Source organism: Capra hircus, chromosome 26 (assembly GCF_001704415.2).
Source record: "Capra hircus breed San Clemente chromosome 26, ASM170441v1, whole genome shotgun sequence".
In the NCBI taxonomy this organism is placed as follows: Eukaryota; Metazoa; Chordata; class Mammalia; order Artiodactyla; family Bovidae; genus Capra; species Capra hircus.
Window position 1 is genome coordinate 12,317,355 of NC_030833.1, and position 26,001 is coordinate 12,343,355.

The 26,001-nt window shown below is 49.8% G+C and overlaps 1 protein-coding gene across 3 annotated transcripts in view; it reads left to right on the forward strand.

Annotated features, from left to right (window-relative positions):
* The window catches only part of RGS10 (regulator of G-protein signaling 10), a 39,766-nt gene continuing 13,765 nt past the window's right edge, over positions 1 to 26,001 (forward strand). Inside the window, exons 1-5 of one of the 3 annotated variants that reach the window (XM_018041710.1) lie at positions 1 to 19; positions 659 to 757; positions 12,611 to 12,729; positions 13,898 to 13,984; positions 24,413 to 24,556. In XM_018041710.1, the coding sequence (XP_017897199.1) occupies positions 709 to 757; positions 12,611 to 12,729; positions 13,898 to 13,984; positions 24,413 to 24,556 (399 nt within the window). In that variant the 5' untranslated portion in view covers positions 1 to 19; positions 659 to 708. Of the gene's footprint in view, positions 20 to 658; positions 758 to 7,169; positions 7,442 to 12,610; positions 12,730 to 13,897; positions 13,985 to 24,412; positions 24,557 to 26,001 lie in introns of those variants that run through there. The other 2 variants (XM_018041711.1, XM_005698536.3) reach the window with 2 other exon arrangements.

Genomic DNA, 26,001 nt, shown 5'->3' on the forward strand with positions numbered 1-26,001 from the left:
CCAACTCCCACGGTGTCGGGTAGGCCGGCGAGAGCAGGGATCCTGGAACCCGAGGGCAAGAGGGCGAAGGCTGTGGGTTGCACCTGGGCTTTGCAGAACCACGAGATCTCGGCTTTCCGGTCTCGGAACCAGGAGGTGACCCTCACCTGCCGCCCAGCAAAAGCGCGCGGAATCACCAAGCGCAGGGCGCCGCAGGACCTGCGCCGGTTTCTCGGGGCTGCAGGAAAATGGCTGGAGGCCGGGATGGGCGCTGGAGCTGGGAGCCGGGCAGGGCTGGGCGGGGCTCGGGCGGCATCCCTGGAGAACCCCGCCAGGCGGCGAGGGATCCCCGGGACGCGCGAACCGCCAGGGCAAGGCTCCTAAGTCTCGGGCAGCGCGGGCCACTTCCGAGCGAGTGCGCGCCTTCTTGGGCTCTTGGCCGGGCTCTTGGACTCCCGGCGTTTGGGAGTCACCCGGGTGCGCCCTGCCCGCCCAGGCACCCCGGGGCGGGACCACGGGGGCCCCACGGGGGCGGGCCGGTAGGGCGCACTGATCGCGCCACGCGGCGCTTGGCCCGGCGGAGGGCGGCAGGGTGGGGGCTGCGCGCTCCGGGGCGGTGCTGAGCCAGCTCCTCCTCCTCCTCCTCTGGCCTCCACCTCCTCGCCTTCCTCCGGCTCAGCCGCCGTGCAGCCCGGCTGCTCCCCCTTCCTCCCCGGGGTGCTCGCGGCGATGTTCAACCGCGCTGTGAGTCGACTGAGCAGGAAGCGGCCGCCGTCAGGTAAGCGGTTTCCAGGGCTCCGCGGGCTGGGGATTGGGGAGCCCCCAGGGGCCAGGATGAGGCGACCGGGCCGGTGCTGCCTGCCCCACCCCCCGGGCATCCTTCCCTCCTGCCCGAGGTCGGGCGCGGCTCAGCGATGCCCCGGGCAGGACGCGCCACTTCTCCCTGCTCTGTCCAGCGTCCCCGCGGTCCCAGCCGCGGCGGGAGCGCTGAGTCCCGAGACGCGCGCTGGGGAGGAAGTTTGTCTGAAAGGAGGAACAACAGCCGTTTTCTTTTTAGTGATGGTCTGGGAGAAAAAGGAGATCCAAAACACCTCCAGACTGTGGAGGTAGTATGGGCTCTAGATTCCGAAAGCAGAACCGAGTTCTGGAGGTCTCCGCCTCCGCTGCGGGCGTTGGTGCGCAGCGCGGAGCCCGCGGAAGGCACCCCAGGACCCGGGGGATCCGACTGGGCGGCCTGGCCTGGGTTGCTGGGCGTCTTCGGTTCTGCGCCGAGGAGCCGAAATGTAGGGCGGAGAAGGACGGTGAATACCAGGTGAAGGGCGCATCTGCAGCTCGCGCCAGGAAACAACAGACGTTACAAAGGATTTAGTTTGGCCGTCACTCTGGACCAGCCTGTCACTCTGGACCAACCACAGTTCGGAGCGATTCGATAGGACTAAGAGCTCGTGGTGAAGATGAAACCATCCCTTGATTCCAACCATCTCACCCTTTTTGTTCCTTGCAGCTCAGCCCCTTTTAGCGCTCCAAGTGGGACCCAGTACGTGTTCTGTGAATTCTCTCTTCACCCTTAGGGCAACCCACTGAGATAGGCATTGTCCTCAGCCCTTGCCACCAGGGAGCTGTTAGGTAACTTGCTCCAAGTCACACTTAGGTGGTGGAGAATCTTTCAAACCCAGCTCAGCCTGACTCTGGAGTTCAGAGGCTTTTCTGCCACCTCCCACTCCAAGAGTCACTTCTGCTGTACATGCTGGCCCCTATCTTTTTTTCACCTCGTGTCTTATTTTATGAGGGAGACTGTGGTTAAGAGGATGAGTTGAAAGCAGATCGACTGAGTCCAAGTCCCACCTCCACTACTAGGCACACTGCTGCTGCTGCTAAGTCACTTCAGTCGTGTCCAACTCTGTGAGACCCCAGAGACGGCAGCCCACCAGGCACCCCCGTCCCTGGGATTCCCCAGGCAAGAACACTGGAGTGGGTTGCCATTTCCTTCTCCAATGCGTACATGCATGCTAAGTCGCTTCAGTTGTGTCTGACTCTGTGCGATCCCATGGACAGCAGCCCACCAGGCTCCTCTGTCCACGGGATTCTCCAGGCAAGAATATTGGAGTGGGTTGCCATTTCCTTCTCCAACTGGGGGCACTATCTCTGTTCAGACAAGGATCTGCATAATGGCAATAAAATACCGCTCCTTAAACGCTGAATTGAAACTGCTTTCCCTTCCATCATATTTTGCAAATTATTCCCTCTAATATTGAGAACAACTCAAAGTAGGACTCCACAGAGTTACTGTAAATTGCTTATATTAGTGTTAGTATTAGGGGTCATATAAACCTTTCTGTGTTGCCTGTGAGTCAAAGGATTTCCCTGTTGGGTGTTTGCTTTGAAAGTGACAGTCACTCAGTTGTGTCCGACTCTTTGCAACCCCATGGACTGTAGCCTACCAGGCTTCTCTGTGCATAGAATTCTCCAGGCAAGAATGCTGGACTGGGTAGTCATTTTTTTCTCCAAGGGATTTTCCCGACCCAGGGATCAAACCCAGGTCTCCTGCATTGCAAGCAGATTCTTTACTGTCTGAACTGTTCGAGTTAGCCATTCCCTATTGTTGGATATTCACAGGCCAAAGGAGTGGTGGTCAGAGCCTGGACTCGGAAGTTACTTACACCCCTGGTTCCTACCCTCACTCTAGCATTCAGCTGCCTTGAGCAAGTTACTTGACCTCAGAGCCCATTGCTAAATGGGAAATTTGGGACCTGGTTGCTAAACCATAGGTAGCTCGAAATTGGCTATTAGTGGCCATTTCCACCATGGCAATCAGCAAATGTTAAAAATCACGTTTTTTTTTAAAATTTTTTTATTCTAGGAAAGCTGGTTTACCAGCATACTTATGTGTCCATTTTCCCATCTGTACAGTGGGTTTCATAGAATTGTGGAACTAAACATACAAAAGCATATATATAATGTAACATTATATATATGTATATATATATATACATACATACATATATATATATATATATATATATATATATATATATATATATATATATATATATATACACATGAAGTCTCCAGTACAGTGCCTGGCATAACTGAGTATAATGGTTAGCTGTTATCTTTTCCACCTTTTTCCTATCATAAATAGAGCTGCTTTGAACATCCCTGCACAGGTCGCTTTTGGGGTGAGGTCTTCCAAATAGAACAAATGTATTATGGATCACACATAGTTTTAGGGTGCTATTGCATATGTGCAGATTATACCCCAGAAAGACTAGGGGCAGTTTTAGGAATACCAGTGAAGTGTACCTCTTTCAGAGTAACACATTTTAAGGCTGATGAAATGTGGTTGGATCACTGATAGAAAGATCAATAGCTAAAAATCGTGGACTGGTGTTAAGTGTCTGGCTTCCAGGAGCCTGATTTCTTTATGATTTTTAGGTTTAACGTCCGTCTCTGGATAGGAAAGGACAAACGAGCCTCTGCAAGTTTGGTCATCACCACCCAGCAGTGAGAAAGGGGGAATGTGGGCCCTGAGGCAAAGGCACTGGGAAGCCAGCCAAGTGATCCAGGGGACCCTGGACTGAACTTTTTTTTCTCTCTCTTTTGGTGATTCTGAATTATTTTCCTAAAGTGGCTGTCCAAATTGTATCAGCATCTGGCCCCACAAAAACTCAATCCATCCCTGCTGGACCCTGACTCAGACCTGGCTGCAGTCCTGCCTCCCAGCTCCTTTTACTCCAAACCTTTTCTGTTTTTCCACAAAATCTCACTGGAGACCATATCTTTAAACTGAGGTTTGGCACTCCCAACCCTTAATTCCAAGTTTCGAAGTGTGATTCAAAGTGTGAATGTTCTCCTTTCTGAGGTTTCTCAAAGTGTGTTCATGAACCACAAGAGGGTGGGGGTGGTCTGATAAAATGCAGCTTTCCAGGCCATGACCCAGACCCCTCCCCTGTCTGATTCTGTCTTGGGCACCCAAGGTGGGAGGGAGTGTTGGCTGCATTTTTGACAAGCGCTCAATTGATTCTTAGGCTACTGAAGTGTGAGGAACCCTGGACGATTCCCTGCACCCACCCTGCCCCCCACGATGACTTGTGACATTGATGGTACCTGGGATGCTCTTCACTTAAAAAAAAAAAAAAAAGCCAAAGCCGTACCCTTCCACCGCCCCGTGTGACCAGACCAGGACTGAACCACTGGGGGAATTTCCCCACCCAGCCCCGAGCCTGTTATACATTATCCCATTAAACCTCTGGGACCAGTTGCAGATTTATTGCTGGGCTTAAGTTTTTATTTAAAGATGACAGTTGACATAACAATTTAATGTCTTTGTTATAACAACTCTACAGCAGGATTGGCTTGGCTGCTGGGGGAAATTTTCCCTGCAGAACATCACTGGGCTGGCCTGTGGGCTCGGAGAGAAGGAGACAGAGAGGCCGGGCTGGGAGAGGCGCATCGTTTATACACGTGTGTTCCATGCCGGCTGAGTCCTCAGTGCCAACTCTGAACAGGGGCACGGGCAGCTTGCAGGCTGGTGGGTGCCAGGCACTTAGGGCGCTTTACTTTTCTTCACAGACTTTGTATTGGAACCGATGTGTTTTTCTCCCTCGCTTTAGAAATTGTGGAAACTAGGCAGGTGCTGGGCTGGGCCACGTCCTCGGGCTTCCTGGGTGAACTGAGTCACTTCCCTCCCTGGGGTTGAGTAATCCCCTTGGGCTCCTGCTGCTGGGCTCTGGGAACTTGCTGTTTAAACTGTACTAAATTTACTTCCACCCATTTAATCTGCTTCCCCCAGATAGCCCTCCAGGGCAGCAAACCCGGGGGTGGCAGTGGGGGGCTGAGGGGCCCACGTGGGCGACAGCAGTGGCTCCCCGATAAGAGCTGTCAGGAGGGGTCCCCTGGGGCAAAACAGTGCCTTGCAGGCTTCCGGGGACCAGTTTCCCTCCCGAGCAAGTACCCTGCTCTCGAGGGCCCAGTGCTTATGGTTCGGTTCTGCTGCTCCTGATCTGGGGTGCACTCAGGGACCCCTTCATCTGGCCTGCCTTCTCTCCTGGTCCCCCAATCCCCAGCTCTGCTCCTGGGTGGCTGGACATCCCCCCTCCTCTGACCTGTGTCCTCCCAGAACTCCAGGAGACCCACTCTTCCAGACCTCCTGCCTCTCTCCCTCTCGGCACCAGAAACACAGCCTGTCCATCTTGTCTCTGCTTGGACCGTGCAGAGACTGTCAAGGGACAGGGACAGCCTGGAGCCGCCTATGTGAGAAGGACTCAGAGCTCTGACCCGAGCCCAGAGCTGCTCGTGTGGCCTCACGCAGCAGCCATTCTGTCCTCTCAGCTCACCTGTGTATAATACTGAGAGTGAGTGTGACGCGCTGGTTTTTCTTTTCCCTTCCCTGCCTCCCTGTTGCCTTGCTTCACATCCTTCCTTCCTTTCTTCCTTCTTTCTGTCTCTCCCTCTCCAATCAGGAACATTAAAAGCCAACAACACCATCGTCAACCGTCTTTCAGTTCAGTTCAGTCGCTCAGTCATGTCTGACTCTCTGCAACCCCATGAACTGCAGCATGCCAGGCCTCCCTGTCCATCACCAACTCCTGGAGTCTACCCGAACTCATGTCCGTCGAGTCGGTGATGCCATCCAGCCATCTCATCCTCTGTCGTCCCCTTTTCCTCCTGCCTTCAATCTTTCCCAGCATCAGGGTCTTTTCAAATGAGTCAGCTCTTTGTATCAGGTGGCCAAAATATTGGAGTTTCAGCTTCAGCATCAGTCCTTCCAATGAATATCCAGGAGTGATCTCTGTTAGGATGGACTGGTTTTATCATCCCACAAATGAAGGATGTTTCAACACCCCCAATAGTAGGAAAGATATAATCTCATGTAAAGAACTGTCCTGATAACAAGAATCTTCTAGAGGCTGTTGCTTCTAGCAAAAGGCTCTGGGTTGTTGAGGGACAGGGAAGATAGGAAGACCTGTCCCACTGGAGCTCTTGTCTTTTGTACCATGTAAATAAATGCATTTATTTACTTTAAAAAGACAACCCCAGACTGCCCGTACTTGGTCAACACAGCTCACTTGGTAAATATTTCCTCCTGCTCATTCTCATTCCTTCATGGACCAGTGAAGAAAATTTCATGCAGTGTGTGACAAGGCAGGCAGTGGCCATCAGGGAATGCCTGGCCTCGTCTTCTCTGTCAATTTTAAGTTCCCTGAGAAAAAGGGCTTGCCTTTTATTTCTTGCATCTTACTCTGCCCTTCCCTTTGAAGCCTCTGCAGCCAGACAGCCTAGGGCTGAGTCCTAGCATCTAGCTCCTGGCTTGCTCCTTTGCTTGCCTTGGTTTCCTCATCTGTAATGGGCCAGTGATGGACCCAGGCTCCAAGTGTTGTGGTCGGGTTGAGATGGGAGGTAATCGGTGTTCAGTACATGCCGGATCTTTGTATAACCATCATCCTCCTTTCTGCCTTGCCCTCCACCCCAACAATCTATCAGAAAATGGTTATCACTATAAATCTATACATGAATGCCAAGCACTGTGGACCCTGAGGGAGACACAACTCTTACTCTCAAGAAATACACAGTCTACCCTACTGACACTGGAGGGAAAAAGTTGCTTATTTGCCCAAATGTAGCGGCCGGGGTTGGGGGTGGGCCTTCCCTGGTGGCTCCGTTGGTAAAGAATCTGCCTGGAATGCAGGAGACCAGAGTTCGATCCGTGAGTCAGGAATATCCTCTGGAGAATGAAATGGCAGCCCACTCCAGTATTCTTGCCTGGAGAATCCCAGGGACAGAGGAGCCTGGAGGGCTACAGTATGTGGTCACAAGAGTTGGACGCAACTTAGGGACTAAACCACCACCAGACGCCAGGGGAGAGCGAGGGCACATTTCTGCATAAATGTCTAGTTCCCTGATGCTGGGAAAGATTGAGGGCAGGAGGAGAAGGGGGCGACAGAGAATGAGATGGTTGGATGGCATCACCAACTCAATGGATGTGAGTTTGAGCCAAGTCCGGGAGACAGTGAAGGACAGAGAAGTCTGGCGTGCTGCAGACCAGGGGGTCACAAAGAGTCAGACACGACTTACCGACTGAACAATAACTGGTTCCAGAGGAAGCACAGGGGCTTCTGGAAAGTGAGAAAAAACGCTGTCAGGGTCTTTACTTTCACCTCCAGAACTGGGCTCTTGGGGAGATTTTATTTTTTCTGGGCTTTTGCCTAGAAAGTGAGGACTCTAAGAGGCTGCAAATAACAGTCTGGCGTTCTTATTTCCTTCCCTCTGGTAGAAACTGGAAACCAGTGGCCATCTGTTGTTTAGTCCACTCAAAAGAGGATGTTGAGACTTGTTTTTCCTCCGGACCCAAGGGTGCTCAGGAGCCCCGTAGCCCCTGCCCGTCTTGTACAACGCGTCTCTGAGAAGACGGCGGAGTGTGGGGCTGCGTGGACGTCCCCAGGCGGACCCCAGGGCATGGCACGTAAGGAGGGTTCCCATCCTGGAGCTGATATGTCCTTCACTTGGCCATCGCTGGGTGCTGACAGGCAAAGTAGGGTTGGGGTGTGTGGTGCAGTCATAGGTACACAGGGGGCCTTTTTAGGGGTCGCCGAGCACTTGACTTTTTTTTGAGGCTTCAGAACTCGTGGGAAAATGCCAATGAGGCCTTTTCTGAGCTGACCTCTCCAGCCTGTGGGCCTGCTCTGGTCTTTGATGCTTTCTATTAGTATGATTATTTCAAAACGTTTTTATTTTTATTTTCTGCTAATGGCAGTTCACGCAAACCTCCCCACCAAGGGAATTGCATGCCTGAAGGGTCGTTATTCTCAGAAGCTAGATACTGGGGCCGATAAACACTTAAGGAATATTTAGATAGAGGGTTTCCATGACCCAGTTTCTCTGGAGCCTTCCATGGATCACCAATTTTAAAAACGGATTCTCCACTTCTAAGTTGGGATGACTTTTTAAAAAATGTAGTGTTTGGCGTGATGTAGGTGATATAAGGATTTGAATAAGTTCTGTGGGGTGTGTACTTTCCCTGTGTATTTTTAAGGAGTCTGGTGTGTGTGTGTGTGTGTGCATTTGTGTGTGTATTACCAACCACTTCAGAATTTAGAGCTAATGTTTTTGCCTTTTTCTGGGCTTGAATGTTTATTTTTTAACAATAAGCCATGCATTTGGGGGGCTGCCTTTGACAAACCCTTTGAGGATGTAAGTTGACTCTGCTGTTGAGCAAGCTGGATATTGAGATTTTACTAAAATCTTTGGCTTGGGGAAATTGTCTCAGGATCATTGCTCAGACCTTCCTGTAGACTAATAGCAAGAATTTGTACTATAAGCGTTCAGTTGTGATGAATGTTAGAGACGCCTTTTGAATGTGGATTTCCAAGGAATCAATGTCTGGAGAAGGTCTCTGGTAGATATGACATCATAGCGTCTATCAACAATGCATCACAGAATATGCTGCAGGCACCCAGCCTCAGGCCTCTGCACCTGGATGCTGACCTGGCTTTTCAATATCAGCTTTTACTGAAGTCAGAGACTGCACAGAACAGCGCCAACGTAAATGAAAGCGTATGCCCGTTGTATTTATGTGCTGGATGATTCTGGCCCAGTTGTGTGTGGGATTTTGTCTGTGAGGAGTTAGACTCTTATTTTCCCTGTCTTCTCTCACATAATTTTTACCATTCTTTTCAAGGCTGGCATGTTTTGGCCTCTGTGAGGGTGAAGATCAGCAGATATCAAAAATAAAGATGGCAGTCGAGCCAGTGGCAAATGGTGTATTGTGCTTTGGAGCCAAGGCTACCTGGGCTTGGACCATGAGTCCCCATTTTCAAAGCTGGGTGACCCTTGCAAGTTAGTGTGCCTCAGTTTCCTCATCTGTGAAGTGGGAATAATCTTAACCACATCAGAGGGTCATTGTGAGAACAAGATGATTTAACCTATGGAAAAAGCTCAGAATAGCTAGAGCCCAGCATGCCGTGAATAATTTTTAAGTGTAATGGTTACTACTAGCCCATGATAAACTCATCTGAAGATGAATTTCTCGAAAGGGAAGTATTGTGCCTGCAAAAATATGAAAAGCTAAAATACTTTGAAGAGCCCAGGAGGTAAAAAACCTATTTATTTCATTGCAAAAATGCTTTGCAGCTGATCTAAATGACAGCACGTGTGCAGAGCTGAACAAAATTGAAACAAACAAATGTTATCACCAACAGTTCTTTATTAACCTGAGTGTTCTTAAAGCTGCTAGATAGATAGGTTTAACTTTTTTCCTCCTGTGCTTTTTTTTTTTTTTTTTTACTGTGCCCTGTGGCATCTTAGTTCTCAGACCAGTGATCGAACCCCTGCTTCCTGCAGTGGAAGCACTGGCCCTCCAGGGAAGTCCCTCTACCTGTCCTTTCCAAACCTATCTTCTCGTGTAATCCATCTAAAATGGAAACTTTGGTCAATGAAAAAGGAAAGAAGAGTGTTGGACCTTTGTGTTTCCAAGTGCTAGGGACTGGGAAGGAATTGGGAAGCTGGGTACCCTTGTTATAGATGCTCAGTTGTGTCTGGCTCTGGGCAGTCCTATGGACCGCAGTCCACCAGGCTCCTCTGTCCATGGGATTCTCCAGGCAAGAATACTGGAGTGGGTTGCCATGTCCTCCTCTAGGGGTTCTTCCCAAGGGGGACTGAACCCTCTGCTCCGGCCACATCTCCTGCATTCCAGGCGGATTCTTTACCGCTGGGTTTTGCTTTATTCTTAAGCTCAGAAGTATATCTGATTGCTATGAAGAAAGGTTCTTTCTTTCTTCTGGACATCACTGGACTGATTGTAACATTTAAAGCGAACCAAGTTGTCTTAGGAAGTCCTTACTTGTATGCATTGGAAAATAGTGGAAGTCTCCTTGTGCAGAGGCTCCCGAGGAACGGAAATGCCTCAGGTGATGAGGCAGTCTCTAGGGCAGTGCCAAATGGAGTGGACCTCTGCCAGGCTCATTGGAAGCTGGGGATAATGACTTGGAAAAGAGAGACACCATTAAGTGAATGGAGTTTGCAAGTGTTGGTCTAACTAGAGCTATCTATGTATATTGATACAATCAAGAAGTTTTTTTTTTTTTTGAGGCAGAGGCCTTAATCAAAATTGAAAGACAATCGGGAAGTCTTTGCAAAATGTGAACCGATATTTCTGGAGAAGTGAAAACACATGACGGTAGAGTGTGAGTAGCAGATTCTTACAGTGAGGACTGTTAGGGCAGAAGGTGAGCAAAAAAAGCAAGAAGGAATTTCTCTTTATCCAGGGCACCAAAGCCAGAAGGCAGTAACCGTGGTTATGGGGATACTTACCGTATCCCCATACGGTGTGCTTTCTGAGCTAGCCCTAAAAATTCTATGCCTTCTGTAACAGTGTCGGCCATAGATATATTTCACAATGGCAATAGACGGGAACCGGTAGCCCAGGAGGGAACTGAAAGGAAGGGTCACCCATTTGCAAACTCCTGTATTCTGAGGAACCCTGGGGTTCCGAGGAGGTGGTCCTGGTAGGGACAATTGCCTGTACATTTAACCCAATACTGGTTCCATCCAGCAGTTCCTTAGCTGGGTCACCTTACCCTCTGGACCTTTATGTCTCTGTCTATTAAATTAGGAGACTAGATCAGATGAGTGGGTTTTGAGCTGTAAAACTTTTTGTCAAGTGGCACAGAAAGCTGGCCCAGAAACCTAATGTGCAAAGTGAGTAGAGTATGAAATGAAACGGGAGAGGGAGGAAGCGATTGGCTCACGGTGTCTCATAAGACAGCTATCTTACCTCTCAGTTAACCAGAAGATCTAGTTAACCAGAGCACTCTGTTAGCTAAATGGGAACCCACCAACTATATTTACTTGCAAGACCATGAAACTGTGAAAGCCCAAATGTGGTTTCATGTATTATTGAAAGAATGTCAGAGAGTTTTGGAATCACCACAGGCCAAGGTTGAAAACTTATAGACAAAGGAGTTGTTCTGCCATGGCAAGAGAAAGTTCTGGCTGCCTAAGTTTATTCCTGGAACAGTAAATTGTGTCTCTAATTTATTTACTTAAGAGAAGACCTGCTGGGGAAGTGGAGAAAACCGTCAAACTGTATTCTTCGGGCAGAGAACAGAGAGTAAATTTGTGAAATGCTTGGCAGAATGAGCCCTGCTGCAGAAATTCCTTATGATAATGATCTTTAATTTGATTTATACTTCGTTGGGAAGAAACACAGTGTTCAGAAGCTTGCCATTTTAGCATTTGCAAAGAGAGCACAGAACTAATTTAATATCCCCAAACTGGAGACTCACTTTAGAGAAGCATCAGGTCCATTTGTGATGTTTGAGTCAGTTTGCCTCCCAAAGGAGTGGCTTTGTCCCAACAATTCTCTTACTCCGTCACCGAAGTGTATTGCTTCTGGTTTATTTAGCCTAGTGGCAAGATGCTGGGAGAACGCAATCTCTGCTGTTCACAGAAATGAACCTGTGTTGACCCCCAGTAGTACATGAGAGATCACAGGCAATCTACAATGGCAACCTACTCCAGTTTTCTTGCTGAGTCAGTCCCATGGACAGAGGAGCCTGGCCAGCTCCAGTCCTCGGGGTCGCAAAGAGTTGGACACAAGTGAGTGGCTCACCCAGGCATGTAGTTCAAATTGGCCAAAATGGCTTTGGAACCTGGGCCCATCTGAAGGGACGTTCCATGGTTTTTCCCTTGACTCCAGGGAGGGGCCAAGTGAGATGAGATGTCTTTGTACTGTTGCTTCCACCTTCAGGCAAGTAGCCGGAGTGTGTTAGTTGGAGGTGCCAGTCCCCTTTCCTTTAATCAAGAGGCTTTGTTTTGGAGGCAACAATAAGAGAATGCCTGAGATGGGCACATGCAGTCATTAACTCATTTAGTCTTTATCCGTTGTGCCAGTGTGATGCCGAGCCATACTGGAGTCTGAGAGGCACAGGAGAAGTCAGTTATAACGACTCTGTCTTTAGTATTTTGCTCATTATGGAATTTTTTTGCATTAATTTTGTTTTTTCAATATATTGCATGAAAATCTCTTTTATCTGATGCCTGAGTTTTTTGGTATCCCCTTAAAATTTGCACCTGTGTCCATTGCCTCCCTTCCCCCACTCTAGTCCCAGCTCTGGTACTTACTTTATGTGCCAGGCAATGAGCTACCTCCTGAGATACAAGATCAAGACACAGAGGAGGTTTCAGACTAGTGAGAGCCGACAGTGCGAACAGTCACAACACAGCTGGGTAATTATAAGACTGTGCACAGGAAGTAATGGGGAGGAGTTGCCTTTGAGTCAAGGTCCCTGGAAGGAGGGCTTGAGGGAGACCTGAAGGCTGCCTGTGGGTTGGCTAGTGGATATGCGGGTGACTGAAGGATGTAGGGGGAGTGTTGGAAAGTGACAAAACCCTTCTTGACTCTGAGCCTGTTTTCTGCATCTGTAAAATGGAATGGTAGCATCCACTTCATAAGGTTGTTGTCAGGAATAAATGAATGAATGAATTCCCTGTGTTAGCCCAGAGAGTAGATTCTGGTGTGTAACCTGATACTGTGTCTTGGTCATAGTGGTGGTGATGATGATGAAAATAATGCTCCTTATAAGATGACAGTATCTTTGGACCACATACACAGTCTCTGAACTTTGCTTTGCAGACATCCACGACAGTGATGGGAGCTCCAGCAGCAGCCACCAGACCCCCAAAAGCACAGCCAAATGGGCATCTTCCCTGGAGAATCTGCTTGAAGACCCAGAAGGCGTGAAAAGATTTAGGGTGTGCCTTTTTCCTTGTTGACCGGAATTGACACACCACACAAAGAAGTTTAGAAGCCTATGGGGGAAACACAAGCCAGCTTTTGATACTGTCCATCCCAACCTGAGAGAAAGAACTCCTCACCTATCAGGACCAACATGGGAACACTTTCCCGGGTGGTCATGGGCCAGCACTGAGGGGCTTGTACCGACTGTGTCTGGTTTTTGTATAACTGGGTGGGGTGGGGGATGGGGAAGAGGTACTGTGTCCATTGGCAGAATCTGCAAAGAATTTCCAGCTCCATGACACCTAGGAGGGGGCGATCAGGGGCTCCCTGATGTGAAGGTTTGTTCTCTCGTGTGTTGGGGCTTCTCAGGATACGCTGCTCGTAGAGTGAAAGAGCTGGACAACAGCTGGTAAAGTGAAGCCGAACTCAAAGGAGGACAGGCGGATGGGGAAATGTCAGGACTACCTAGAAATGGCCTCCACAAACCCCAGGTGTCAGAAGAACCTGTAAATTTCAAGAACGCCTGTATCTGCCTGAGTCCCACTGACTTCTGTCTTTAGTCCTGGGTCAGGCCATCAAAAGCCATCATGCTATTGGTTCCCTTTGCAGACTCCAGGGAGCAGTGACAGCCACTCCTGGACACAGGGCATTTGTAAGCACCATGCAGATCTTGGGGAGAAAACTTTTCCGTGCACATTAGGATAGCTGTGCCACTGACCCCCAACATCTGCCAAAAGAAAGCGCACCTCCAACTTAAAATAGTTTTTCATTGTGGCATTTTTAGACATGCTTAATATGTTTTCTTTTCTTTTGTTTAAAAAAAAAATGAGCCTGATTTTAGAGGAATGTACTTCGTTTAAACACTGTCTGGAAGGAACTAATGTATCTTCCACTTTAATTTACTTTTTGGTAATTTATTGTTAGTTGAGAATTGTTGAGTAGATTCCTGCTTCATTTTTACACTTCTTCACAATGTTAAAACCATTAAGTTCGAATGCATATGAAATTCTAGCTTTAACGTTAAGCATAACACTGTTTTGGGGGTGGAGCTTTTACAGAGTGAATGAACATGCTCATTTGTCAAATTTTGACTTATCACTTCTTGAAGGGAAATGCATTATTTGTTTCTCTGTTTTTTAAGTAGAATACTGTTTGATATTTTTTTCTTCTCTTCATCCATAGGAATTTTTAAAAAAAGAATTCAGTGAAGAAAATGTTTTATTTTGGCTAGCATGTGAAGATTTTAAGAAAACACAAGATAAAAAGCAGGTACTTCTTTCACTCTGTAACCATGTTGTTGCTAACTTTTTTTCGTTGTTTATAAAGTTACAGTTGCCTTTCCAATAAATTTTGAAATTGCCAACAGAAATCCGAACCATATTGGATTTGGGGGAGGATTTAAGATTCAGAATAGACTACCTTGTGTTGATCAAATATTAACAGTTTTTAAGAGAGTGTGTTAATCTATTTTCAAACGGATTTAAAATTTTTTAAATATTTTCAAATATTTAAAGTAAAAATAACGATTCAAGTCACTGAGAGTCTGTCATCGAGTATGATTTTTTTTTCATGCATAATTTATGTGAATGCTCCTTCCAGGGCTTGACATGTTGGCGTTTTGTATGGACATCGTAAAGCAGATGCATGGTGATAAAAGCACAAGGCACATCAGATGGATTGTCAATTATTCAATCTATCTTTACAAAACATCTTGTAGTTGGCAGGCATCCCACATAGAAAGTTTCTGACTGTTCTCCTGGGTGAATATATGCTCTTTGCAGGAGGTAGTCTTTAATTCCAGTGTCAGCCGGATTTTCTGCCACTGAAGGTTGGGTGTCAGGGGAGGTGGAGGAGATTCTGGGCAAGGAGGCTTGTGGATTGAGTGTGTTTACAAGGCTCGTGCCTTTCTAAGAGGCTCATGGCTAAATGCCTGCATGCATGCATTCATGCTAAGTGGCTTTGGTTGTGTCTGACTCTTTGCAACCCTATGGACCTATGGCCCACCAGGCTCCTCTGTCTACGGGATTTTCCAGGCAAGAATACTGGAGTGGGATGCCATTTTCTCCTCCAGGGGATCTTCTGGTAATAATGTGCATGATGGAGGTTTTTGGTGTGAGGCTGTAGGGAGTGGTGGGGATTGGGGCATTAGGGGGTGGCCTGTCCTGCCTGTAGTGGCTGGTTGTTTAGCTGACCTTGGCAGCAAATGCCTTGGGATCTGTGGCTGTCTGAGCTTTCCATGCCTTGGGTTCTACCCACTTAGGTCTTCACTTGCCCCAGAACCCTGAGGGACCTTGCTTCTTTGGGCATCTTCTCCCATCTTCAGTCCAATCGCTGCCTGTTTTTCCAGAGAAGCTGGACGTTTGGTTTCTTATGTGAAACCATCCAATCTTATAAATGATGGAACTAATTTTTTTAAAATGTAAAACCTTTCCTGCCAAACAAAACATAGCCATGGGCAGATGTGGCTTGTGGGCTGCCAGTTTTTAAGCCTCTGGCTCCAAAAAGCTGGAATCCATGAAGCCAGAAGCCATTATGTGTTTGCAGAAAATATCTGTCATTGGTTTATTCAAAGGCTTTTCTGCCTCAGACACTCTTTCCCCAAGAGGGAGTGGTGTGGCCTTTGTTCTACGCCTTCTCTTCTGCAGGGGCAAGGATAGTTGGATTCCGAGATTCCTGGAGCTGGAATTCCCAGGTCAGCCCAGAAAGCCATCCTGGGCATGATTCTTGACATTGGTTCCTTCTTGCTTCTCCCCTTTGGATGACTTTGCCTGAGCCCTTTGGGCTTCCCTGGTGGCTCAGATGGTAAAGAATCTGCCTGCAAAGCAGGAAACCTGGGTTGCATCCCTGGGTCAGGAAGATCCCCTGGAGAACGGAATGGCAACCCATTCCAGTATTGTTGCCTGGAGAATTCCATGGATGGAGGAGCCTGGTGAGCTACAGTCCTGGGGTGGCAAAGAGTCAGACACAACTGAACGACTGACACTTGGGTGTTGTCTCACCCATTGCTCTCCTTGGCCGCCAGCACCCAGCCCAGAGCCCAGGGGCCACTGTCGATAAATGCTGACCTGCAATGGATTCATCTGGCCTCACCTTAAAGCCCTAGCTCAGAGTCAAGTGGGACAGATGGACAGATGGCCATTATTCTGCCTCAGTTTGTGTGCTGGAGGTGCAAGGGGCTGACCAGTCAGCCAGCCACTCCTCTATATGCAAACTTGGCAGCAGAGGTCCCTGCACGGCTGAGCTGGGACTTGAGCTTGCCTCCTGAGCGTCCCAGGTGTCCCTGCCCGTGACGCTGACGTGCCCTTCCATTCAGTCGAGTTTGCCAGACCCTCACGGTGCACCTGCTCAGGGCCAGGCCTTCTAGAAAGCATGGGCAACACGGCGGGACGAGACAGTTGAGCCTCTTTAGGGAACAGGCCCCGAGAGCGGAAGCTCCCTGGGGTTCGCCAAGCCTTTGCAAGTGCGACGAGCCCAGAAATGGGAAGTGCAGGTTCCGTGGGAGCACAGGCAGTCGGTGTTGGGCAGGGCTCTGGGGAAGTGACTCTTCAGCTGACACCTCAGTGGAGTTTGGGGATGGGGGTGAGGTCGAGGGTGGGCGGAGTGTTCCCGGGAGAGGGCACAGCCTGTGGGGAGGAAGGCCTGGAGAGAAGAGCTGAAGGAAGACCAGGCGGCAGGAGGCTCGTGTTGGGAGGCAGGCTGGCTTCGCTGCGCCTGATTGCACCTTGTGCTAGGAGGGAGGTGGGGTCACGGCTGGAGAACCCGGGCGCCAAGGTAAAGGCTGGAAAGCCACGGGCTGGGAGTGCACGGGCCCATCCAGCTCCTACAGCCAGAGCCTCCAGAATCCAGCAGCCCTTCTCTGCACCCCCAGCCCTGAGGTCTGGATGTTGCTTCAGGGCAGTGAACGCTGCCTTGCCCATCAGCTGCGTGCGGATGTGGATGGCTCTGGGACAGACGGAGCATCCCATCCAGGAGGCCAGTGGGGTCCACACCTCCTTCCCGGTCATCACACTTAGCGTCCTGACCATCCCCCTCTTCCCAGACACCGGGGCTGTGGTCTAAGAGGTTAGGCTGTGGCTCGCCCACGGCCCCCTGGGCTCGGTGCAGACAGAGCCGGGAATGCAGCCCGGCTCTCTCTCTAGACCGTCTTGTGGGTCCAGCCACAGGGAAGTAAAACCAGAGCTAAGTTCTGCTTCACTAATTTTAAGATGCAGAGGAGGACATGGCCCAGGGAGAAGTCAGCCCAACTGCATTTCACAATCGGACTCGTCACGTCTGAGCCGTCAGGGAGTTTGTTGACTGTCTGTCTCTGCCGTGAACTAAGGCAGTTGCAAGATGGAGGCCGTGTCTCACCTTTGCCTCGGTTTCAATTGGACCTGTGCTGGGTGTTGTTTTCATTCTTTCACTCTCGTGATCCAGTCAGATGGCTCCATAAGCTCTTACCAACTTACCTGGTACCTTATATTTATTTATCTCCTGTGCGGTTTGGCTTTCCCTTTATCATGAGGGCTCTCTAAGGTTGGCGAGCTTTGTCTTCTGTCCCAAGCCTAGGATGGTCCCTGGCTCACTGGGTCCTCCCTGATCTCCACTCAGGTCAGCTAACCCCTGAGGACCCACAGTGGGCAGGATCCTGGCCTCCCTGCTCACCTTGAGCTGCAGTCGCAGTTTTAGGGGTAGACTTGAGAGAGGGGCGTGCCGTCTGTTCTGCTGGGGTTTGAATTCTCAGAAACTCCAAACAGTGGACCCATGCTGGGCCTTCACTGCCCTCCCTGGTCTGTGTGTTGCCCCCTGGCAGGCGGGAAAGCAACCCTTTAGTTTGGGAGGGTCTCAGCGCTCTGTTTATGGTGGGGGATGCTGGGGCTTTAGGAAGCTGGGAGGTGATGCCTGCCCCCCTCCCGTCTCGGGGTTCCTGAGGGTTGTAACTGCCAGGTGTTCCTATTCTGCAGACAGCTTTCAGAGCCGTTCTCTCCCTTGGCAATTTCTTTATGGTTTGACATTTTTCTCTAAAGGGCCTCTTCCCCGTGAGTTAGCATGGGAGATACATCTACCTTCTAACACAGAGCAACATTCATGTCCTTTAAAACCTCTGAAAAAGCTCCAAGAAGGTGTTTGTTCTTTGGCTATCCCTCATTCATTCATTCATTGTTACTCATTCATTCATCAGCACATGGATAAAGGGCCTATTTACTATGTGACAATGATTGAAACGGATACAGCAGCTCCTACAGATTAGTAAAAACCAAACTGAGTCGGGGTGGGGAAGTGGTGGGGTGGTGCAAGATTTCTAATAATCAAAGCTTTGAGAGCAACTTGCACTGGTGCTTAAATGTAACAAACAGCACCTTGCCTTTTTATAGTGGTTTAGAGTTAACCAGAGGGAGGGGTCTATAAAAGAAAAGTGAAGTCGCTCAGCCGTGTCTGACTCTTTGCGACCCCATGGACTGTAGCCCACCAGGCTCCTCTGTCCGTGGATCTTCCTTGCTACTTGTAGGCTTTCTCTGGCCACAGCAAGTGGGGGCTGCTCTCCTGAGCGTGGGTCCAGCGGTTGTGGAGCACGGACTTAGTTTCCCCAAGGCATGTGGGATCTTCCCGGACCAGAGATCCAAACTGTGTTCCCTGTATTGGCAGGCAGATTCCTAACCACTGGACCACTAGAGAAGTTCCTGGACAATTTTTTTGCTTTTCTTCTTTTAATACTTTCTAGTAGCCTGTGAAATGCTTCTTGTTATAATGTGGCTCAGGCCTCTCGTCATCTCTGCAGTTCGGGTTCCCCTGGGGGCCCTTCCTGGGGCCCTCTGACCACAGCTCCCACCCGGACGTCCCCAGATCTTACTTTGCTGCCAGTGGCCACTCCGTTTGCCCCTCTCCTGCCATCTGGACCCAGGCCCTTGCTTGTCCTGAGTCACTTCCTCATCTTAATGGAATAAGACTAGTCATAACTTCTTGAGAAAGGGCACATGGCAGGTAGACCTTTAAAGATCTTATTGAGTGAAAATGTTAATTGTTTTGCTATTCTCCCGCTTCATGGATAATTCAACAGGGCATAAAATTGAATTCCAAGTTAAAACTCTTTCAGAGCTTTGAAGCCATTGTCCCATTATCTTCTATTTTTGTTACGAATCAGTATGTTACACGTAAGCTCTTTCGTTTTCTTTGCTTTTTCTCTCCAGAATAACATAAGGCCCTCTTTTCATCACCAATATTCTAAAGCTGTACAATCAGAGGCTTGGGAGTGGGGTGAGGTGCATTCACTGAGTGGGACATTTTCTGGAGCCTTTTCATCTGGAAATTTGTAGTTCTGGGAAATGTTCTCGTATTTTTATTATCATTATTTTTTTGAAACTTCTTTCCTTCCGTTCTCTCTGGTTTCTCTCCTAGTGATGGCCCTCCTCCCCTGGACTGAGTCTTCAGTTTCCTCGTCTTTCCCTCCGAGCTTTTCATCTTTGTACCTTTCAGTTCCTACATTTTCTTTTGGAGATTTCAACTTTATCTTTAAATCTTTCTATGGAATTTTTCCCGCTTCTGTGTTCTATAGACTGCGGCCCTCTCGTCCTGGTGGTGGCAGGCCTGATAGGCTTATAAACTGAACGTATTTCCAGTGAGCTGGGTTGGGAGAAATTTGCTGCGTGTCTGTGTGTGGATTTTCAGTTAACCCTTGTATTCAGTTTGGCATCTCTTCCTTTCCCTCCTGCCTTTCCTCTGTCTTCAAGAGAAGAAAACTCCAGGCTGGGGGGTGGGTGTGGTAGGTGGGTGGGGAGGGAGGAGATGACTGCAGGAGGGCTGGGGGTCAGAACCTGGGGGTCTCATGGCTTCTTCCTGCTGCCTTCTTCATCCCTCTCGCCTGGGTTCCCAGATGCCCTTGAGTTCCTGCCATTTGGGAATGCTACTTTCCCCCCCCCCTCACCCCCCACAAACTTGCAGGGCCTAGGTTTCTTCCTGCTGCTGTTTGCAGTGTCATTCACTGTTCCTCCAACTGCTTTCCATTTCCTGAGCCCCTTCTCAGAAGTTATCTCAAGTCGTTCACTTGACCTTTTCCTTGCCTCAGTCTCTTTCTGAAGCTGATAGTAACACAGGTAGTGCGTGGCTCGAGCCTTGCCTTTTCTTATGTGTCCTGACCCATTGTCCATCTCTGGCAGAGGGATGGGAACAGCAGGGGAGGGGCTGACGGAGGCCAGGTGAGCAGGACTCAGTGACAGGCAGGGTGCAGGGATGAGTGGGGTGTTAGGGGATCACCACCCCCAGGTTCCTGGAGTAGATACAGGGGGACCCCCCCAGGCCAGAAGGGGACCATTCCTTTCCTTGGTTTTAGGTGTGAGATGTCTGTGGGATATCTAAGCCCAAATTCTAGACACCAGTTATCTGCATGGTAAGTTGCTTGGGGCAGAGGAATGGGCTGAAATCTTTGGAGACCATGTGGTTAGGAAAGTGGTCAGCCTAGGACCAAACTCGGGAAACCCCAGAATTTGCAGGGGTGAGGGGGACAGAGGGACGGGAGCTGGCAAAGGAGACAGATGCAGCGAGGTGTTGGAGAATCCCGAGAGGGCAATGGGGGTGAGCAGGGTAGAGGCCTGGAGAGTGGTCCAGAAGAAGGGTGTCGGATGAGCTGGTGGGAAGGCAGGAGCCAGGAGCAGGGGAGCAGGTGGAAGGGAGAAAGTGGAGACAGAAAATGCACTTGTGCTTTCTTTTGAGATGTTTCAGTGAGAAGTCATTAACTACAGGGGCATGTGGAGTAAAAGCTTTTATTTCTCCCAGTGGATAAAGCTAAAGCACACTCACTAATGAGGGAGAGAAGCCGGAACGTACAGAGCAGTGCTCGTCCGCACTATGGTCTGCAAATGCCTTTGCCTTTGTTCTGGGTCGATTTCTCTTTCTGGGCCTGATGGTACTCTAGTGGGTTTGCTTCTCCTAAACATGCACTTGCTGGGAGCGGCGTTTGAGTGCTGATGTTTCTGTTGGCTGATGCGCTGCTGGGCTGGGAGGAGGGCCCTGGGCAGAGGGGCTGGGGACCACCATGTCTGGGAGGCAGACCTAGCTACACATGGCTTCTAACGGGGGTTCTCAGCTTGATACCGGGAGTCATCACCTGCACCCAGGGGCGATCCTTTTCCAGCACCTTCTGGGGCAGGGTTGAGAGCCAGGTGTGGCTGCTGTCCACAGCGGTGCAGATGCTCTGGCGGAGGCTGGAACGGTGGAGGAGAGTGGCCAGCCATCCTTCCACATCACACCCAGGGTCCTAGACCCGGGGGGCCCCCACCAGTGGGGAATGGTCTCACCCTGTCCTGACAGGAACTAGAATAGGGTTAACCACACTCTGGAAAATATCCCCAAATAACTCGAGAGACCCGCTTCTTCTTTTTTGTTACGTGTCCTCAGCGTGGACACCAGGCCTTCCTGTGACCAGCTTGTGGTCAGCAGTCTCAGGGTTTCCCTTCTCAGTCACGCTTCCTACCCCGGCCAGATAAGCTCTGCCCGCGAAGCTGTCACCCTGAACCATCAGCCAGAGATGAGGATGGCCCATGTCTGGGCACCTCGGGGACCCTTCACTCTCCGACAGATGCTGAGGTAGTAGCGGACACACGGGGGGGCTGAGAGGCCCGAGGCCTGTACACCTGCAGGCGTCCCCCTAAGCCTACTTCCTGCTCCCCCCACCCCCACCTCTAAGCCTCAAGCTACTCATTACACTTCTTCTTTTCAGAACCACCCAAGACAGCCTGGATCCATCTGGAAAATGTGTGTGTGTGTGTGTGTGTGTGTGTGTGTGTGTGTGTGTGTGTGTGAGTGAATGTTCAAGGGGGAGGGGAGGCCTAAAGCCATTTCTTCTTCTAGGGCCCTACATGGAGTTTGCTAATCTAACTGGTTAAAAGTCTGCTTTTATGAATTATCGTTGAAACAGGAAGTGGTTTTCCAAAAAACGTTCCTTTCTGACAGAATGGGGGTGGTGGGAGGGAGGCTCAGAGCTTCCTGAAATGAGTGGGTTTTGGAGGGGTGGGCGGCTCCAATGCACAGGCCCCCTGGGTCTCCTCGATGGCCTCCTGGCCTGTCCCCTGCAACAGCCGCTTACCTTAAGGCTCCCACCTGGGTGGTCTTCCCGCACTTCTCCCCAGGGTTTTCCTTCTGGGGGATGGGAGATGGGTCAGACCTCCTTCTCATGGGATCTTTGTTTGCTAGTCCCCAGAACCAAAAGAAGTGAAAAGATTGCTTTCGTCTTCTTTCAGCATGAAGTGTTGAAGCCTTCTGGTGGTTTCTATGAGTCCAAAGGGTTTTCACAGCCTGGGGTTTCCTAGGCCAAGTCCTGCAGCTTGCAGGACCCCAGGTGGGATATCTAGAGAAAGTGGAGTTTTCTGCGTAGACCCTGAGAAGCCCCTGGCTTCCCGCACAAATCATAGCTCCGCAGCTTCATTTCCGAGGCTTTTATTGTCTGGCTTCCTCTGTAGGGTGGGCTACTCCTGAGGCTCTAATGTTTGGAGAAACAGCCTTGTGCGGGGTGAGCACAGGAAGTCAGAGAGCAGACAGCCTTCAGGGGGTGTCCTGCAGGACCCTCGCGTGGAAGCCTGCTGTTTGTAAGACAAAGCGTTTGCCATCATTGGAAAAGACCCTGATGCCGGGAAAGATTGAAGGCAGGAGGAGAAGGGGATGACAGAGGATGAGATGGTTGGATGGCATCACCGACTCGATGGACATGAGTTTGAGCAAGCTCCAGGAGTTGGTGATAGACAGGGAAGCCTGGCGTGCTGCAGTCCATGGGGTCGCAAAGAGTCAGACACGACTGAGTAACTGAACAACACGTTCCTGCACCAGTCACCGCTGGGTTTTGGTGCCGCCTAAGTGCAGCTGTGCATGCCTTTTCCAACCCCGCTGACAAGCCCTCCCAGGGCAGTGCCTATTTAGGGCTGATGCCTTCTGGCCTGACTGCACTTGGGGTTCAGGGCAGGCGACAGTGTTCTATCTCTTGCTAATGCTCATCTCTAGTTCTGGGAAAACAACCCCCAGTCCTGCAGGGCTGACAGTGCATCACCAGGGGCAGGGAGGGGGCAGATAATGTATGTCACCAGTGTGAAACTGAGCAGAAACGCAAGGCTTGGGAGGCAGATCGTCCCATGTCTCTCTGCAGGCTTCATGGATAAGCCATATCACCCCTCCTGGCCTCTGTGTCCTCATCAGGGACATGGCAGTAACAGGAAGATGGCACTTTGCTGGACTCCTAAGGGATTAAGGAAATTGGACCATAGATATAAAATGCCTAGCATGTGTTTGGCACTTAGTAGGGGCTTGATCACTGGCTGGGATATGTGTTCATGGTTTAACTTGATTTTTTTGGTATTGTGGTAAAATAAAAGGGGCTTCCCTGGTGGCTCAATTGTAAAGAATCTGCCTGCCAATGGCTGTAAAGAATGCGAGGCTTTTTCGGTGGTTCTCCCCATTTCCCCCTCCTCGAGCCAACCACTTCTCTCTGTCTCTGTGGAGTTGCCTATTCTAAATATTTCATATGAATAGAATCATGTAACATGTAGCCTTTCATGTCTCGTTTCCTTCACTGAGCATAATGCTTTCAGGGCTCATCAATGTTGTAGAATGTCAGTCCTTCATTCCTTTTTATGGCTGAATAATGTTCTCATGGGGCGTCCCTGGTGGCTCAGAGGTAAAGAATCTGCCTGCCAATACAGGAGAGACAGACTCAATCTCTGGGTTGGGGAGATCCCCTGGAGAAGGAAACGGCAACCGACTCCAGTATTCTTGCCAGGATAATCCCATGGACAGAGGAGCCTGGCAGGATACAGTCCATAGGGTTGCAAAGAGTTGGACATGACTAAATGACCGAGCACACCCATGATAAAATAGACATACATTTTACCATGCTAACCATTTTTAGGGCTCTCATGTTTTCCATTTTAACCATTTTAAAGTTCAGTGGCATTGAATACATTCATGGTATTACACGGCTGTCACCACTGTCTAGTTCCAGAAATTGTTTATCACTGCAAACAAAGCCCTTACTCGCCTGTTTCCCCCTCCCCGAACCAGCCACTTATCTCTCTGTCTCTATGGAGTTGCCTGTTCTAAATGTTTCATATGAGCAGAATCATGCAACATGTAGCCTTTCGTGTCTGACTTCCTTCACTGAGCATAATGCTTTCAGGGCTCATCGACATTGCAGAATGTGTGAGCCCTTCATTCCTTTTCATGGCGCCTGCCAATGCAGGAGGTGCAGATTCAGTCCTTGGGTTGGGAAGATGCCCTGGAGAAGGAAATGGCAACCCACTCCAGAACTCTTGCCTGGGAAGTCCCGTGGACAGAGGAGCCTGACTGGCTACAGTCCATGGGGTCACAAAGAACTGGGCACGACTGAGTGACTGAAGAACAGCAAGAAAGTTTTCTCATGAGGCCTTAGTTTGGAGAATTCACAGCATGGTCGTGAATGCTACTGAATGTCCCGCGCTCTGGGCTAGGATTCTTCCTGTCCTCATTTCGGAATGAATAGTGTAGATTTTGAGGCGGGCGATATGGCCACGGATGCATTGAAGGGGAGGGGACAGGGCAGGGTGACCATGAGCCTCCCACCCCCCTGACCCCCTCATTCAGCTTAGCTCTGGAGCCACAGCTAGAGCCCCCACAGCTCTTCCAGCAGTGGTTCCTTCTGGGCTCTGGCTGGGAAGGGCTGTGCTCGCAGATAATAGACAGGCTCTCCATATCTCCCCACAGATGCAGGAAAAGGCAAAGGAGATCTACTTGACCTTTCTGTCCAGCAAGGCCTCGTCCCAAGTCAACGTCGAGGGCCAGTCCCGCCTCAACGAGAAGATCCTGGAGGAACCGCATCCACTGATGTTCCAGAAGCTTCAGGACCAGGTAACCTGACTTCCCCAGCTGCACCTTGATGGCAAAACTGACATTTCTGCCCCCCTCTCAGTTAGAACTAAATACTGAACACCCTAGAAGCAGTCCCATCCATCTGGGTGGCCTGAGGCACATGGAGGGGGCGTGGTTGGTGAAAGAGACAGGCTGGCCCACCAGGCCCAGGATTTGACCCGTCAGAACCGCCCTCAGGCCTTTTTACTCTTGGTCTACTCACACTTTGACCGCGCAGGGTTGTCAGTCTTCTCTACCAGATCAGAAGGGAGGCTGGAGCTGTTTGAGGCACCCACACTGAGGTAGCAGCGTGTGATACCTGCTAAAGGTGGGAGCAGCCAGATAAGTCCAGAAAAGCAAGCACAAGACCCGAAGTGGCAGGGAACCTGCTGCTGCTGCTGCTAAGTCACTTCAGTCGTGTCCAACTCTGTACGACCCCATAGATGGCAGCCCACCAGGCTCCGCCGTCCTTGGGATTCTCCAGGCAAGAGTACTGGAGTGGGGTGCCATTGCCTTCTCCAGGGAACCTGAGGCTTTTGTAAAAATATCCAAACTTCACCACCTACTTCAGTTGGCCCGTGGTCCACTTTGTCAACGTAGTCCACTTAATGCAGGAAAAGTTAGGTTTAAAAAATGGATTTCTAAGGGATCAACTTTAGTTTTCTGGCGAATTGTCATATGAGGAATGCCACCAATAAAATAGGCAACAGGCTGAAACTGTACTGCAGAGGTTTTTTTCGGATATGTGTTTGCAGATGTGACTATTCACAGCAGGTTCTGTTCTTGTGAAACGTTATATACACACCCGTGGACCGTGGAACACTGACAGATTGCTAACTTCTGCTGGCTCTATTCTTATTGGGGAAGCAAAGGCCTTCTTTGGCACACAGGTGGAGACTAGCTCTTAGCTTAATTTAGCAATCCTCCAACATGAGCAAGCCCAGAGCCACCTGGAGGGCTTGTTAAAAGAGAAACTGGACTAGCAGACTTGATGGTTTCCAGGTGAGTTGAGACCTTGCTCTCCTAGCAAACCCCTAGGTGATGTTGACACTGCAGGTTCTGAGACTACACTTTGGAAGCCACTGGTCTACAGCATCAGTTGGCCTTTTTTTTTTTTTTTTTGATCAGCTGGATTGTGCACAGAGGCCAAAGCGTGTCCCAGCATCCAGAAAGCTTCATCTGCTCAACAGCAGATAGAAAACAAATAGGTAGAAATTACAAATATGAGAATTAACTTGAGAACGTTTTCCAGTGGGTACAGTGGCAAACGCAAATTCCATATGAATTCAACCTCAAATCTGGGAGGAACACTACAGTTAGCATGGGAGACTTGTTGAGGGCCTCCTGGAGATGGTGACGTCGAGCAGATGGGAGGGATGCTGTGGACATGGGCTTGTGGAGGGAAAGGAAGGCAAGGTTAAAGGCAGTGCTTGTGGCTGGAGCCA